Source organism: Mytilus californianus, unplaced genomic scaffold (genome assembly GCF_021869535.1).
Source record: "Mytilus californianus isolate M0D057914Y unplaced genomic scaffold, xbMytCali1.0.p SCAF_13, whole genome shotgun sequence".
NCBI lineage: Eukaryota > Metazoa > Mollusca > Bivalvia > Mytilida > Mytilidae > Mytilus > Mytilus californianus.
This window is the reverse complement of record NW_026262615.1, coordinates 22,724,711-22,742,614: the sequence shown is the minus strand read 5'-3', so window position 1 is coordinate 22,742,614 and position 17,904 is coordinate 22,724,711. Positions and strand designations below refer to the sequence as shown.

General features: G+C 31.5%; 1 protein-coding gene and 2 long non-coding RNA genes across 7 annotated transcripts in view; 1 reads left to right on the top strand and 2 right to left on the bottom strand.

Moving 5' to 3' along the window:
• Positions 1–2,779: 2,779 nt before the first annotated feature.
• On the top strand, positions 2,780–16,356 carry LOC127723386 (uncharacterized). Of its 4 annotated transcripts, none has more exons than XR_007992051.1 (8): positions 2,780–2,954; positions 7,191–7,270; positions 11,069–11,451; positions 12,538–12,657; positions 13,018–13,078; positions 13,318–13,439; positions 15,215–15,292; positions 16,240–16,356. It is a non-coding gene; the product is annotated as an uncharacterized LOC127723386 (long non-coding RNA). The 4 variants fall into 4 exon arrangements; XR_007992052.1 differs by lacking the exon at positions 13,018–13,078 and adding an exon at positions 12,717–12,777; XR_007992053.1 differs by lacking the exons at positions 2,780–2,954; positions 15,215–15,292; positions 16,240–16,356 and adding an exon at positions 14,925–15,092 and having other exon boundaries at positions 6,809–7,270; positions 13,318–13,378.
• LOC127723375 (MAM and LDL-receptor class A domain-containing protein 2-like) overlaps positions 9,725–17,904 on the bottom strand; it is a 210,865-nt gene continuing 202,685 nt past the window's right edge. Inside the window, exons 69-71 of one of the 2 annotated variants that reach the window (XM_052229951.1) lie at positions 15,282–15,433; positions 11,610–11,766; positions 9,725–11,161 (exon numbers count right to left, since the gene is read on the bottom strand). In XM_052229951.1, coding sequence (XP_052085911.1) covers positions 11,112–11,161; positions 11,610–11,766; positions 15,282–15,433 — 359 coding nt within the window. In that variant the 3' untranslated portion in view covers positions 9,725–11,111. Of the gene's footprint in view, positions 11,162–11,609; positions 11,767–15,281; positions 15,434–17,904 lie in introns of those variants that run through there. The other variant, XR_007992046.1, reaches the window with a different exon arrangement.
• Positions 12,934–13,336, bottom strand: LOC127723387 (uncharacterized). The gene is made up of 2 exons (XR_007992055.1): positions 13,301–13,336; positions 12,934–12,998 (listed from the first exon to the last, which is right to left on the bottom strand). It is a non-coding gene; the product is annotated as an uncharacterized LOC127723387 (long non-coding RNA).

The following is a 17,904-nucleotide window of genomic DNA, read 5'->3' as shown; positions in this document are numbered from 1 at the left end:
AAAATATGAGAATATCAATCAATGCGTATTGAAAACAGTGTTATAAAAGAATACTACTAATTTGATTGTAAATTTATATTAAGGGAGAGAGAATACGAATCGGACTATAAAAAAACCAACACAATTTGAAGACAACGCCAAGGTCAACAGGCGGCGAAAAGGGACAAAAATCAGATGAAAACACGCTACAAAGAAATTTTTTCCCCAAATTTTATTTCAAAGGAAATGCATTACTGATCAACAATCATAAATGGTGTCAACAACCTTTTTAAAAAGATTATTTTCCTCTTTGGTACTTACAATTATGTTAACGTTAATGTTTTTTTTTAAAAGAGAAAGCAATGTACCTTAAATTATACAATTTATATGTAAATGATTACGGTTCATTGAAAATATGCCAACATTTTTAAATTGATGGTTGTGTGTTTTATAAAAAGATGAAGTGTTAGGCAAGCTATTGTCTTGGATTGCCTTGTTAGTAATTAGGCGGTAATATTTTTCAACCTGTTGAAGCATAACATACTTGGTGTTATCTAATTCCATGTTATTTTTTCATTTTGCACTGCAAATGTAGGTAATTATATGATCTTACATGCTTTCTTAAACTAACAAACAATGAAACAATTAGTGTTTTCTAATTTATTAAAGGATTGATCATCCTTCAATATGACATATATAAAACTGTTTTTTATAATTATGATGAAATAATTTAATGGAAATGCTTTCATTTGAATGAATCTTATTGATTATTGATTGATTGCTTTTAAATGTTTTACGCACCAGAAGACCATGGATATGACATGGATGATATACCATAATCATTTCACAAAAAGGGTATGGGATGGGAACTAAAAGATGAACGATGAGAACATTAATAATAAGTTGGACTAGAATCGATAAATTAACGCTCAACATCGACCTACAAAGGGCCGATGTTTAACTAATTGCGCTGAAGAGGTCATTAATGTGCTAGTATTGCGAAGATTGTTTGCTGTTTGCTTATTATCCACTTGCTAATATTTCATGCATATTAAGAAGAGAACAAATAAATATTTTATCTAATAGGTATAGTCTGAAAGTTTGCGACATGAATATAGGGCAGGACATTTCACCTGTTATCGGAGAAAAAATGTATGTCAAGTATGGCATAAATCTTGTACTGCAACAGGCTATCAACAGACAAATGAAAGAGTTGTTCAAAAGGTTCATTAATGTACAAAGAGCGTGACACCCCTTTTGAGTATACTTTTGTACCATGATCAACTCTTCGGTTCATTTTTTAATGATAATCAAAAATGCTCATCATACTGGGCTTACTGTATATGTCCGACTCTGTACTTTGCCAGAGACATTGGCGTGAGATGACAAGAAAAAGGGATGGACCAAGATTTCAAACATTAGTAAAAATCAGTTTTGGACTTAGGCACTTTTTAATAAAGTTTAACAAATAAAAGGATGATGTTAAATTAGAATTGAGAATAAAAAAAATACACAAAGATGTCTGTCACAATAGGTAACTGATAATTATAATACCATAGTATGTCAAAACAGGCTCAAAGTGAAGACAAATTGTGAATAAATTTAACATAGACTATCTAAGACTATCTTCATACAGTTGAGAAGAAATGATAAAACCACAAACGAGGATTTCATCTTTAGAGAGTAGCACTTAAATGTGACGGGGTTAAACTGGTTATATATAATGTATTCCCGGCGAGTAATATTCTAACAACTAAATAAAATAATAATAAAAAAATTAAACTTTCAAAAAGGAAACAAAATTACTTAAGGAGGGAAAGCTTGAAATACAAATATAAACAAAAGTAATGACATGTATTCATTGTACACAGCAAATCAACAACATTAAGGTAGTACATAAAACTACAGGGAGATAACTCTTTAAAAATCAGCTGAACGTTTTAATCGCGTTCTATTGTTAAGGAAATATTAAGCTTCTCATTGATCAAAATTAGTGTTTGTCAAACTGCTATAATTATATCCAATGAAATTTTTCCGATAAAGTGTGTGGTTCAAGTTTTTTGAAATTTTTATATTTTTGTCAAAGGGTCAAAGTAAATGTTTTGTCAAAATTGTATGAAAATTAAACGAGCCGAATTAATTTTAGTCATGGTGTTTGGTACCACCTTAAGGCAATATTATTACATGTTTTAAAAAACAAACATTTACAGGTCAGCATAGCTACCTATTTACACACGATGTAGTTGCTAATTTTATTAAAATGTTCAACCTGCTTGTATTGAATGATTAGTTATCGTGGGACAAACATACCATATATTCAAAACAATAACATGCTCATATGATACAAAATATTATACTAGACTGACATTGTCTCATTTAATTGTAAAATGTTGCTCATAAGGTAACAGTTCACAGGAAAAAGTCACTTTTCTCTGAAAAAATTGTCGACCAGTGTGCACCGGTTTGAATAGATGTAGCATTTACTAATAAGAAAAGTCTTTGCCTTGATCCTTTTTTCGCTTGGAGCGATTACCCGGTTATTCTCTAAGTTAGAGTGCAGTATAAATTCTACTTTCATATATTTTTATGAATTTCTTACTACGCTACTAAGAAATTATATAGACATGGTTTCCTTTTTTTTTTGTTTACGATAAAAATTAAATAAATTACTACATAGTAATCATTGACGGTGTCAACAACCTTAAAAAGGTTATTTCCCTATAATATTTGGTATTTACTATCATATTTTTTAATGGGAAGAACTAGACCGTAAATTACATAACTTTAAAATCATGTTTACTCATTACAGTTCATTCAAAATATTGTATACAAAATATCTTGACATTGGTTGGATGTCCTGAAGTGCTGCGATTCGGACACAAGAGGGTTTTTACAGTGGTGTTTCTGTTTTGTTTAACTTTGTATTTATATTTTATTTAATTTCTACTTGATGGAGAAAGTGTACACTATATATGGTATAAACTATCAACGAAAAAAAAATTTTTTTTATCGGCGTCCTTGGCAATTTACTTTCAACAACAAAACTTTTTTGTTGGCGTTTATAATGTAGTAATCATAGATCAACGGATTATTACGACTGAACTATTCGGGTCACACGTACCTTTTTTGTTTGCGTCTTTGATTTATTTGTATAAATTAAAATAACAAAAAAACCGAACTCCAAGGAAAATTCAAAATGGCAAAATCGAAAGCTCAAACACATCAAACGAATGGAAAACAACTGTCATATTCTTGACTTGAAACATGCACAGGCATTTCCTTATGTAGAAAATGATTAATTAAACCTGGTTTTATAGCTAGCTAAACCTCTCACTTGTATGGCAGTTGCATAGAATTCCATTATATTGACAATGTGTGTGTAAAACAAACAGACATAATAGGTAAAAATGTCAAAATTGGGGTACATCAGTAAACATTGGAGTACGGTAGAGTATTCGAAAATCGATAGATTCGACATTTTTTTTTATAGTATAATATCTTGTCAACTGTATTCGATCGTATCACTATGTCGATTCAATCAATTGTTGTACCAAATTAACATATTTCTTTCGTGTCAGGATAAATCAACTCAGTCAACACTACAATCATTATAATCATTTCAGTCAACTGTATCTTTATATTATGAACGGAGCACGATGGTATCGATCATATTGAATCGATACGATTGTGCCACGGCTGATCAATATAATCAACCCAGCCAACTGTATCTACTTATTATGAACGGAGCACGATCGTATCAATCGTATTCAATCGACACTATTGCGGCACGAATGATCAATATAATCAACCCAGTCAAATGTATTTTCATTATACGGAGCATTATCGTATCGATACGACTGTGCAACGATTTATCAATATAATCAACTCACTCAACTCTATATTAATAATGAACCTAGCACGATCGTATTCAATCAATACGATTGTGCCACGGTTGATCAATGTAATCAACCCAGTCAACTGTATCTTCATATTATGCACGGAGCACAATCGTATCGATCGGATTCAATCGATACGATTGTGCCACGGTTGATCAATATAATGAACTCGGTCAACTCAATATTAATATGATGAATAGAGCACGGTCGTATCGATCATATTCAATAGATACGATTGTGCTACGGTTAATCAATATAATCAACGCAGTCAACTGTATCTTCATACTATGAACGGATCACGATCGTATTCAATCGATACGATTGTGCCACGGTTGATCAATATAATCAATTCAGTAATCTGTATCTTCATATTATGAACGGAGCGCGATCATATGCCACGTTCGATCAATATAATCAACACAAGTCAACTTCATATTATGAACGGAGCACGATCGTATCGATCGATTTCACCCTAACACTAACTCAATGGACATTACGTAGAGCTGCTGAATGACCAGTGATGACTAGACATTGCATGGCTCTTTGGGCCATGTGAGCAAATACAAATGGTTGGTTGATGGCAATATCGAGTCGAAAAATCAGACGTAAAACCGAACAAAGGTGAAAACAACGGAGTGTGAAATAAACAAAATCAATTTGTTATGCGCTGCGCTCTAATTTCTGACAACTATACAACAAAAAACAGACAAACGTCCATTAATGTTATTATACAAGTCACAATTGATTTGCCTCCTTCATATGCAGTCATCGAGATTCCGATTTAGGGTGGTCGTTCACATTTGATTTCTACCGAAGCAGTTTCATTACAATAATCATACTTATATTTTGTTATTTTATAGTAAATTTATTTATTTTTTTGACTATTTTGAAATGAAAAATATATGAGAAGCTAAACTCTGAGTAACACCCGTTAAGCAACGTTGCAAAGTAAGTTGAAACAGTCGAATTCTAAAATATGACTTCCGGTTGTACAATAAGATATTTCCTGTTCCAAAATTAGGTAGAAGGGTAAAGGGATATGGTATATATTCTATTATTATCATTAAACGATCCTGCTTGAATGTTGTCCTTTTCACGGGAAAGATTATAGTGCTTTCATGTTTACCTTTTGACCCATTTATATATTTTTCTTGTCAATTTTGAGTTGACTGACAATGTCTTTGGAACTATCTGACAGGACTACATAATTCCTTTTCAGAAAACATGAGGAAGCAGTTTTGTTTAAGGTGTGAATCTTTGTTTCTATCGTTCAAAATCCAAGTTCAGAAACCTAAAACACTTTTTTAGAATAAGGTTTCCATTGTTTTTAGTTTAAATTAACAATACCCATAGATATGTTTTAGAATTATACAATTCACAAAAACAAAGTATTTGTATTCGAAAATTCAGATTTGTTTTTATACAATAAAAATATTAACTTCAATGTTAATAACAAAGCTATTGTTTACATTCTGTGTTACTTATGAAAATAAATACAAAAGATGTGATACAATGTAGCATGAACAGTTCTGATCTATGAGAGAAGTGCAACTCGGGTGTTCACCGATCTGGTGTGAAAATTACTCAGAATGTACAAGTTACTACAAGGCTTATTCGTAAGTGTAGAGGAATTTCGATATAAAAAGAAATGACCAGTATGTTTATTCGGCATTTAAAACAAATCCAGTACGAATTTACTAACAACAAGAATGTGTCCATAGTACACGGATGCCCCACTCGCACTATCATTTTCTATGTTCAGTGGACCGTGAAATAGGGTCAAAACTCTAATTTGGCATTATAATTTGAAAGATCATATCATAGGGAACATGTGTACTAAGTTTCAAGTTCATTGGACTTCATCAAAAACTACCTTGACTACTACGAACGGACGGACGCACAGACCGAAAAACATAATGCCCCTTTACTATCGTAGGTGGGGCATAACAATACAAATTTAGAAAACATAAGTTATTTTCAATAAAAAAAAATGTTGACATAACGATAGTTAGCACATCGGCTTTCGGGAAAATTTTATGAATTCGAATTCTGTTTTTTAATGAATTATTTTAAAATGAAACTCACGATTTCGAAAAATTTATTAGCAGCCCAAGACGGGAATCTATTGTTACTAGATAGATATATAGATAATTTATTCTCATATAACCATGCACGTACAAAGGTAACAGAGAAGGTAAAAACATGTATACAAAATATTAGATGTGATAACATAAAAGAAAAATATCAAAAAATGAAATAAATAAAAATAGATAAAAATAAATAAAAACATGAAAATATATACACACACAAATAAAGTAAATAAACATGTTTAAAGAAATAGTTTTAGTTTTTGAATTTTCATCGGAGTTCAGTATTTTTGTGATTTTACTTTTTAGTGTTTAAATATGTTGAAAATTATTGTTGAGGAGAAGGAGTAATTTTACTGTTGATACATCCTATGAAATTGCAAAGCTATCTGAGTGTCTTTGGTTCCTCCTCGTTGCTCCTTTGGAACCGCTGAAAAGTTCATTCCTGAATGCCATTGCCGAAGTTATGTCTAAACTCTTGGTATCAACCCCAACCTCTTACTCTTATGATAGTCGCTTAAAATTTCATTATATTGACAACAATGTGAAAACAAAACAAACAGACATTCCGCTCAAGCCGGTGCTAGGGCCGTCTTAAACTTGCAGTGAGGTGAGAGTTTTTTTGCTCCGTGTTGAAGGACTCACTGTGACTTTGAGATGAAGACAGCAATAAAAGCGCTGTTCCTTTGCTTTTTGTGTATTCCTGTTGTGCGTGTACTGATTTTGTATCATGAATAAATACCCCTTATCCTTTTTTATCTATTGTAATAGGCAAAATTGTCAAAAATAGGGATACAGCAGTCATCATGTGTTATAATCTTAATCACTATATATATATATAAAAAAAACCAAATATGTCAACAAAGAAAAACAAAATGATATATAAATAAAGCACATAAGCGAAAATGAAAAATAAGAATACAAAAAAAAAAAATACTATAAAGTATATTTCGCCTTTTTACTATCGACAATTTTTGCGTTATGACTTATCTCTAATGCTAGCTCATTTAGTTGACGACTTTTTCAGTCAGCTTGCCGAGTCATTGGAGGAGAGCTTGTCAGCTGTTCAGATGGATTTACTTTTACAGAATATCTATAACAAAAAGATGCAAAATCCAGAATAGAATTAGGTAATATTGTATATTGCTTTCAAATTGTTTCACACAGAAATTGAAGGATAAATAAGTATCTCAGGACAGTAAAACAAGATGATAAATTTATTTTTCAGCCATTTATGCATTGCTGGTATTGACAAAGTGCCATGATTTAAGATGAAGACTTTATGGGAAGACATTATCTGATATTAAGGTAAGTGCATCCATAGAAACTATGAGAAGCAATGTCATCTTTAAATTTTAAAGGGTCCATTAAAACTCTGTGTTCATCTATGTATGCATAATATGGATACTACTATTTTCCATGAAAATTTATTTTTAACATATTTTTTGTTGTTGTCACATTATCAAAATACAATAAAGATTATTTTCTAATTTCAATTACAAACTAGCTTGTAAAATTTATCTTAAAAACAGTTTGATGTTTTTTTTCTAATACATAGATTTATCTATTGCTTCAATTGATTGATAAGTTTTTGATTAATGTCCAGTGGCAAATATTTCCTGCATATCAAAAGACAAAACAAAATTTCATAATAGAATCCATTGACCTTGTTTATTATCCCTTTAATCAAAGTACATTTATAAATTAGTGTACAACTTATATATCTACCCAAGGCACCAAGAGTCAGTGTTTAAAGGAAAGAGTTCCTACTTGTGCTTGACTTTAGTCTGTATATGAATTCTGAAATTTACCAAAGTCTTGAAAAATTGTCTAATTTTGGAATTACATTGTGATATTTCCAGGCAAGATGTGATTATTTCATGTCTATTCAGGACAAAAACTATATATCAATAAACACTAGACAAAAGTGATGCCCCCGCACTCCACTCTGAAGTAACTGTATTATAACAAAGTTAATGTAGGACTTTCTTTGAGATATTATTGTGTCTGGGAGACACAAATAATGCCCAATCAGATGCAAAGTGTTATTCTAAAATACCAAAAGTTGAGCATGGAAGCAGGAGTTATCCGGAAACGCTATGCACCAATTATGTAAGTATGTGCTTCAAAAATGACAAAGTTCAACTATCTCCCAAAAGAGCAAATACTAATTAAAATCAAACCCTGACCACATGCACAACCTCAATATATGTACAAAGAGCCAGCAAAGTGAAAACTTCCTAGCATTGAAACTGTAGGAGGAGTTATCTGGAACAAGCATTCTGAAAGTATTGCATGGCAATACATAGTCCCCTACTGGTTAACAAATCATTGTCCTGGAACAAAATGCTAACTTGATCTATAACTTGTCATGGTGTAGACAATTTAACAAGTCAATATCTTCAAGCATGACGAAAAAAAGTGTGGAAAACTGAATATTTAAGTGAATTTTCAAAGTCCAAGGACCATAACTCTAAACAAAATCATCAGACTGGAACAAAATTCGAACTTGACCTGTAACTTGTCATGATAAAACTATATACCAATTATCAAATCAATATCTTCAAGCCTGACGAAAAAAAGTGTGGAAAACTGATTTGCCGGACTGACAGATGGACAGACATACAGACGAATGGAGTGCAAACCTAAAGTCCCCTTCGACTTCTTCAGTAGGGGACTAATAACTATATACCCATAATGGGACGGACGGACGGAAGGATGGGTGGACTAGAGTAAAACAATATTCCCCCCAACTTTCAGTTGCAGGGGCAAAAAAAAAAAGTTAGGCTCTGCAAAGTTGGTTGACTAGGATATTGAAAAGGGACAAAAGTAACACTAGGCCACTGAGGGACCATTCAAAGATTGTACAAGGGTACAGAAAGCTTAGAAACTCCAATCATAAGGTACTCTATTTAAAGTGCCTTAGTTACATTTTGCCAAATTTCCAACTTCCTCAGGCAAAATTGACCTGAGATGGATTAGACTATCATTTTAATTAGGTCCTTTTGGTCATATATCTCTTCAACTGTGTCAGTCCATTTACATTATTGGCTTTCAAATATTTGGTTTTGAGCGTTATGATGAAGGTTAATCCAGAAATGCCATTCGGACTCATGAAACTTATAAAGTGCTGTTTTCATTTTTTTGCAAATTTGTAGGTACTACTATACGGTCTAATTACACAAAATGAAACATAAGATTGATATTTAGATATGCTTTTTTAATAAAACATATATATTGAATAATAACTGTCTTATAAAAATATTCACACACTATAAAACTGAGAACAGACTGGGACCAGCCCAGTATTCTTAACAATAAATGTAATAACAAACAATGCATGTGGAATCATAAGATGAACAAGGGTAATCTACATGAATGAGGTACAGTTAATTTTATTGATGTTTCCAGACATAACCACCGGCATAGGCGGCAAATAAATGTTTTTTCAAACGTATAATCAATGTGTATCAAAATATATTTCCGTGTCATACAAAAAGCTGGATATTATTATTTGTACAGGGTTTTTGTACAAGTTATCAGTATTTTGACACACACCTTCTTTCACCAGGTGATACAAGTTTATCTTCAATAATTTATAATCCAATTCGATGTATTACTCACAAATTTATATACTTCAACCATACATTTGGCACTGTCCTCTATGTCATAAAACTACAAATAAGGACATCTGATTAATTTTGATTATATTTTTATTTTTCACTAATACCAAATTCTATGTCCACAAAATACATTTTAGTGTTTTTGTATAAACTTTGTGTCAGTACTATGTGAAAGACTGTAGCATGTAATTGTGGAAATAAAACAGTGATAAGCTTAACCAAAGACTCTGTGCTTATTTTATCTAATTATGTAAAGAGATTCACAAAATACTGATAACTTGTACAAAAATAATGTACAAATTTTAATTTGTACAACATTACAATTTGTACACAACATATATATATATTTCTCTTATTTTATATGTATTTAAACTGGTTTAAATAAATTTTGCCCGATTATTTCATGCAATATATCATATTCAGAAATTGCATTCCTTCTTTAAATCAATTGAGATATTAAAGTTTTAAAATTTAAATCTTAGCCCTTTACCATGTTTACCCCCCAAAAAAATCTGTAGAAGACTGCATCAAATTTGTTTCAAACATAAAATGTATATACTTTGGAATATCTAACATTAATTTCCTTGATGAAATAATTTTTCTAGCTGCAAGTCATTATTTCAAATGTATTAATATTTTTATCTAAATCATCATGGTCATTTTAAAAGATTTTTTTTTATCATTAAAATAACTTTATTTAATTGAAATATTCTATGAGCAATAAGTAAATAAAAATTTCTCTGTGGAGGAAAGGGTTAATGGTTTAAATAAAGGGACCAGTGTCTGTGAGAGAGAAACCCAACATAAAACTGATTAGTTATCGAGGAAAAGTTTCCAAATTGGAAATGAACAGAACTGGGTACAGTATGATTTTAAACCAGTAATATGTAACAAATAAATCGTTGACTTTTATATAATTTCTAAGCTGAGTTCCCCAACAAATTAACCAATAGCTCCTTTTAAAAATAAAAAAAAGAAAAATATATAGATATAAACATGAATGCTGCTCTTCTTGATAACTTGATGAGTAAATGATACACTGTATCAAATATGAAGCTCCTGTTTCATTTATGTTCTTGGTAACCAGTTTTTGTGGATTGAGGAAAATAGTATTTTTGTGGATATATGATTTTGTTATTTTGCCAAAGTCGGCATACATTCTATGGAAAATTTGTACTTTGTTGAACATTTTGATTCGTGATTTACCTATATCCACGTAAAATTGTTACCCTACAAATTATAACAAATACACAATATTCAATTTCATAAAAATAGTAAAAAATATACCAGTACATACATACATAATTAACTAAGAACAAATAATGGCACTGTCAGAAAAAAACATAAAGAAAGCTGTAACATAACTCTGCTCTCATTCAAGCCAAGATTTACATTTTATGCCTATTAAACTCAAAAATTTGAAAGGTTTGTTGATGTATAATATTTGACCACAAGTAACAGCCAATTATTTCTTTGGTTTAAGGTAGTAAAACATGTTTTCCATCAGTCCAGGATCCTATGGTCAATCAGGTCTCCGGTGGAGGTGTTGGTATGTTTGCCATATCTATCTGTATACCTGAAAAAAAATAAAATCAATTAAATGAGATATCCGGGTATAGGTCAATAGAACTTATTAATATTTGGCCAACAGACCTGCACTGCAAGACCAGAGAAGGGATACTAGACAGAGAATTCGTGACAATTGAATTTTTGATGTCATACAACAATCATTTTTTATGTGACATCAAAATTTTTTCTCTTGTGAAGTCAAATTTTTACAGGAAAGTCAGTGTTCTAGTAATGACAAATATGAATAACGTCTTTGAGACAACAATTAAACAACACAAAAATAGAAGACATGAAATGGTAAGCATACAGAATTCAGAGTACATAAATGTTTAAACCATATAGATCAAATACTTATTTTCAAGTCTAGGTTTGACCCAGCTAGTGATCAAACCAACCACTTCAAAGCATGCACATAACCTCCATAAAATAACTTGACACCATATTTATAATTTTACCTGTCTGTTCTATAATCCAATCAATATGATATGGTACACTCTGATATATGGCTGGGATTTGGTCTCTACGACAATAACGCATCCCAAAGCTGGCTACACCAACCAACTCCCATCGTCCATATTTGTTTTGACATACTAAAGGTCCACCAGAATCACCCTGGAATAAAAATAGCATTAGAATGTAGTCAGGTGAAATTAAAAAACCTGAATTTTAAAATTGATACTATAAATCAGAAGAGCATAAGTTAAGGAATTAAATAAGCTGAAAATATTGATAGGTTATGGAACTCCTTTTTGAGATATTTGATTAAAAAAAATGGTGGGAAAAGACTGACTCCGTCTTTTACCTTATACTCAGCATTGGCATTAGTTGGGTCTCAAATCATAAGAAAAGATATCTACAATCTGCTTAAATTTTGGTAATGACCTTTTATGAGCTATTGAAGCGTTCTATGAAAAGAAAAGCGGGTGATATGGGGCAAAATATTTTTCTTTTTGTATTGTAAGGAGTCAAAACATCTAACAAAAATTCCTAAACCTGAAATTACTACATCCTTAAACATACCTATTATTTATAAGGAGAATAGCTTTTGCCATAGGAAATTAATTTGGAATAGCATTTTATAGTATACCTATACATCAATTTTTGTTAAAATGCTTGCACAAAGCATTTTATAGCAAATTAATTTTCCAAATTTTCACAACATAAAAATATGCACATCTACATATTAAGATATTATATTCAACAACATAACTCGTCTTCATATTATTTGCATCAACTGTACAAAATTCACCAGCATCCTTGACAAGGTAAAATAAAGTCCTTATACTGTGCATTAAAAACTAATAGCTGTTAAAAATTTATAAGTAGAAGGGGCAAGTACTTACATGACAGGTTGGCGATTATGGGTTTTTGTTTTCTACACAGATACCAGTAGGAGGTACTTACACGAAAGGATGGTGAGTATTGATTCTTGTTCTCTACGCAGATACTTGCATGACAGGATGGTGAGTATGGATTCTTGTTCTCTACAGAAACCAGTAGAAGGTACTTACATGACAGGATGGTGAGTACGAATTCTTGTTCTCTACAGATACCAGTAGAAGATACTTACATGACAGGATGGTAAGTATTGATTCTTGTTCTCTATGCAGATACCAGTAGAAGGTACTTACATGACAGGATGGTGAGTATGGATTTTTGTTCTTTACAGAGATACCAGTAGAAGGTACTTACATGACAGGATGGTGAGTATGGATTCTTGTTCTCTACAGATACAAGTAAAAGGTACTTACATGACAGGATGGTGGGTATGGATTCTTGTTCTCTACACAGATACCAGTAGAAGGTACTTACATGACAGGATGGTGAGTATGGATTCTTGTTCTCTATAGATACAAGTAGAAGGTACTTACATGACAGGATGGTAAGTATGGATTCTTGTTCTCTACACAGATACCAGTAGAAGGTACTTACATGACAGTTGGAGAGTATGGATTCTTGTTCTCTACAGATACCAGTAGAAGATACTTACATGACAGTATAGTAAGTATTGATTCTTGTTCTCTATGCAGATACCAGTAGAATGTACTTACATGACAGGATGGTGAGTATGAATTCTTGTTCTCTACAGATACAAGTAGAAGGTACTTACATGACAGGATGGTGGGTATGGATTCTTGTTCTCTACACAGATACCAGTAGAAGGTACTTACATGACAGGATGGTGAGTATGGATTTTTGTTCTCTACACAGATACCAGTAGAAGGTACTTACATGACAGGATGGTAAGTATGGATTCTTGTTCTCTATGCAGATACCAGTAGAAGGTACTTACCAGGCATGGGGCGAATTACATTGCAATGTAATGCATTACATTACAATTACTTGGACAAAACCAGCATTATATTACAATTACAATTACATGTATTTTGGAAAGTAATGCATTAAATTACAATTACTTTACCAAAGTAATGCATTTTACACATTACATTTTATAAATTGTATTATCAAAAGAAACATATATACAACATTTTATACTGCAATCTTGGTAACTATTAAATAGGTATTATAAAAAATCCTTTCATTGCCCTATTAAACCAAATGACAACTGTCAAACAAACGTGATTAGCTTCCTGAAGGTTATCAAACAATTTTTGACAAAAGTCCTTGGCCTTATTCTGTATCAATTTAGATGAGAGATGTTTCCTGCTTGGAATTTGAAATTTTGAGTTAAGCTTTTCTATAAAGTTCTTAAACTTTTGACTTTCAACTGTTGAAAATGGGAGTAAATCACTTCTAGCAATATACTCGAAAAGTGAATCTATAGCTTTGAATTACAGGTAAATATCAAGATGTCAGTCCTTAAGAGGACCACCCTAATCCCTAATGTTGTTTTAGTCTATTTATCAAATGTTGGAGAAACGTGATCACACCCATTGTTTTGCTTTGGGTCATTTAATTAATTGATATTTCTGAATACCAGATGGGTTTACAAAATTTGCCAAGGTTGATTGTTCTTCTGGTCAGGTTTTTATATTTTGTAGTATACATCTCTGTGTTTTCTCAAAAAAGAAATAACAGAAATGTTGTAAGGAATTTATTCTTCCATGATGATTTTTGATTATATTGTTAACTTAATCTCAATGTTAATTAATTACTTTAGAATCACAAATTCACTTTTGTCAAAAGACAAGAAATGATTGCTATACAAACTAATTAGTGGTTTTTGTCATGTGTCAATTATCAATCATTCAACTTATTTCTTCTATCTTTAAATATATATGTATAGGTTTTTCAATGACTATAATGGTATATGAAAATGACTGCAAATAAAAAATAATATTACTTCTGTATGTTTATAAAATAGATCTGTTTTAATTATTAGTATAAATGTTTTAGTATTTAGGTAAGATGAAGAAAATCATTAGTTTTACAACAGTTCAAATCTACACTTTTTGTTAATCCTTTAACTAGACATTGATTTGTGTTTAATTTTCCTATTTTCTTAAAGGAAAGAATAAAACAGTAGTACTTATTATTCCTGAAATTTGAATAAATATATAGCACTATCAGACAAGAAGTAATGCTATGTAATGCCATGTAATGTATAAATTACATGCATTTTTGCCTATGTAATGCATTACATTACAATTACATGTAATGCAAAAAAATTTGGGCATTACACATTACATAGGGAAATGTAATGCATTACAGGGCATCACAATTACAAATTAGCATTACCCCATGCCTGGTTCTTACATGACAGGATGGAGAGTATGGATTTTTGTTCTCTACACAGATACCAGTAGAAGGTACTAACATGACAGGATGGAAAGTATGGATTTTTGTTCTCTACACAGATACCAGTAGAAGGTACTTACATGACAGTTGGAGAGTATGGATTTTTGTTCTCTACACAGATACCAGTAGAAGGTACTTACATGACAGGATGGTGAGTATGGAATTTTGTTTTTTAACACAGATACCAGTAGAAGGTACTTACATGAAAGGATGGTGAGTATTGATTCTTGTTCTCTAGGCAGATATTTGCATGACAGGATGGTGTGTATGGAATTTTGTTCGCTACAGATACCAGTAGCAGGTACTTACATGACAGGATGGTGAGTATGGATTTTTGTTTTCTACAGATACCAGTAGCAGATACTTACATTACAGGATGGTGTGTATGGATTTTTGTTCTCTACACATATACCATCAGCAGGTACATTAATTTTTAAGTTAGCCTGAATACTCCTATTACATCTGTCTACATCTACATTTATATCTACTCTAACTTCTTGTAGGTTGTCTGGCACTGGAGCTATGAAAAAACAAACATAATCTTAATATGAAAAGGAAATCTTGTTTCTTATAACTGAAAACAATTTAAAAAAAAAATTTGGAGATTTATATTGGTATTTATTTCATAAAGATTAATATACATTGAAAGTAGACCCACAATTAAATTTTTCATCTTACTATTGGGAAAGAATTATGACTTGTGGGATACTGATTTCATGCATTATCTGGATCACTTTAACCAAGATAAATACCTGCTGGAAATTTGAAAGTTTTGCTTGCATTTATTATTGTGTGACAAAAATGTGAGATTAATTATTGCAATTTCAGGAAATTCTGCATACTAATAATGCTATAAAAATTTAGAATGCAAGTTTTTATTTTTGGGGAATCTGCCACAGCTAAATTTTTTTGCAATAATTAAAACATCACACAAACTTCTTAATATTTTCGATCGCATGCTCTAATTTTCAAATGATGAATTTGAACCAGAGCAATACAAGAACACTCAAGTTTTAAAAGAGAAAGTCCATCTTTTCCTTAAATGAAATTTAAAATCTCTCTTTCTTTTTTATGATTCATAAACTGATGGCTATATCTATATTTATCAAAGTTGTACATTTATCGATACAAGTTTGTTGTGTTTTAAGGTACACATGTTTATGGTATTTATAGATAGGTCTGTTTGATTGAATATATATAAAAGAATACGGGTAGGTTTCCATGCATGGGTAGTTTGGTAGTAGTTCAAGTTATTTGAGCTATTACAGTCAAGTGTACTAGAGGGTTTTTTCCAAATAAATAATTATAAAAATTATTCATTTACAGGTTGATTGTCCAAGATGGGTTGCAAATATTGAAGAGCTATGTACAGACAGACATTTTTCATTGAGATAAAATGAATTACGTGTATTTATTATCTGAATAAAATTGATCTTGACTTTTGCAAGTGGTTTCTCCCATGTGAGAGTTTTGTATTATATTGATAAATGTTTTATGTTCGGTTGAGTTTACGAATTAGAACATAATATTCAAATACATAATACTGTAGGTAAGTACTTGCATAACAGAATGACTAGTATAGAATTTTGTGACTAATAACTGTAACAAGACGCTGTCAGAGTGACAGCAAACGGGATTATTAAACATTTATTTGTGTCCTGGCATTTTTCAATATCACAAGAACGGTAAAAGTGAAAATTATCAATATTGCATACATGTGACAGAGTTGTCAAGTCACAATTGGAGATTTGAAAATTTTCAGCTGGAGTTTGGGCCTTTTTAATCGACATTATATGATTTATCGCCGTTTTCAGTGTTCATTTTGTTGATAAAGCTACATATGTCCCCTTTTTTTTTAAGATAACAGTATTGCTATTGATGTTTTCTCTCTGTTTTTGTTACCATGTGAAATATTTGTCAACACTATAGCTAAGCTATACTATTTGTATGTAATATTTTTTTCCTATCCTCATCACTGTCATCAGTAGTGTGTTTCTCAGTTCTATTTTCCAGCATTAATTGACATTGTGTTTACTACAGTTTTACTCCATTTTCAAGCTACATGTATGATTTGATCCCAAGTTTAGCTTATACAGTCTATTTAATAAAAATGATGATGATGGAAGTGTTTAACGACCTTGATTGGCTATACAGCCCTCGCACGGTCAGTTTCATAAAAATATGGATAATTCATAACTTGTAAATTTCAATTTCAGCATTGAATAGACGTATGGATCTCTCAAATAGTTTTCAAAATAATATTTTTTTATTTGTCCTAAGACATTTAAAATCATTAAATTACCAGACTTTTATGGTTCTTTGTTCAATTTCTATTTAATGGGTATTATTTTATCAATTGACATTATTTTAAGGAGGATAACTTAAAAACATGATAAAACAAGGGAAGTAACCCGAATTTTCTTTAAAGTGTTTTCAAATACACAAAGCTTTTATTGCATAATGGCAGTTAGCCTGAGGTAAAAATCTTTGATTAGTAGAATGTTTGACACCCAACCTGTCCAGTGAAGCCATATAATTATACAAGTTCTTTGATTTACAGGTAAACATTACCTTTCATCATCAGTGACACAAAAACGTAATTAATGTTGACATTGATGGTAACAAGAAATGATTGTAACAGGATGCTGTTACGAAGTCTCCCAAACAAAGCTCCCATAATTAGTCATTCCCAGGGTCGCCTGACATTGGGCAAAGTCCAGTGAAAATTGGTTTGGTCCAGTAAAGTTATATGCATTAGTGATGCCTGGGGACTGACCCTGTATATCATTCAAATCATCTTGGATATATACATGGTTTACGGGTAGGGATCTCTACCATTTACAAGATATTAGATCATTGGGGGTGGGGGGGACCCCTGGGGACTGACCCTATATATCTTTTTCAATCTTAAGAACCACAACTCCTGAACGGGGAAAAAGAAAATCGTCAATATTGTTCTTGACCTCCATTTTGTCATCAGTAACAACATAT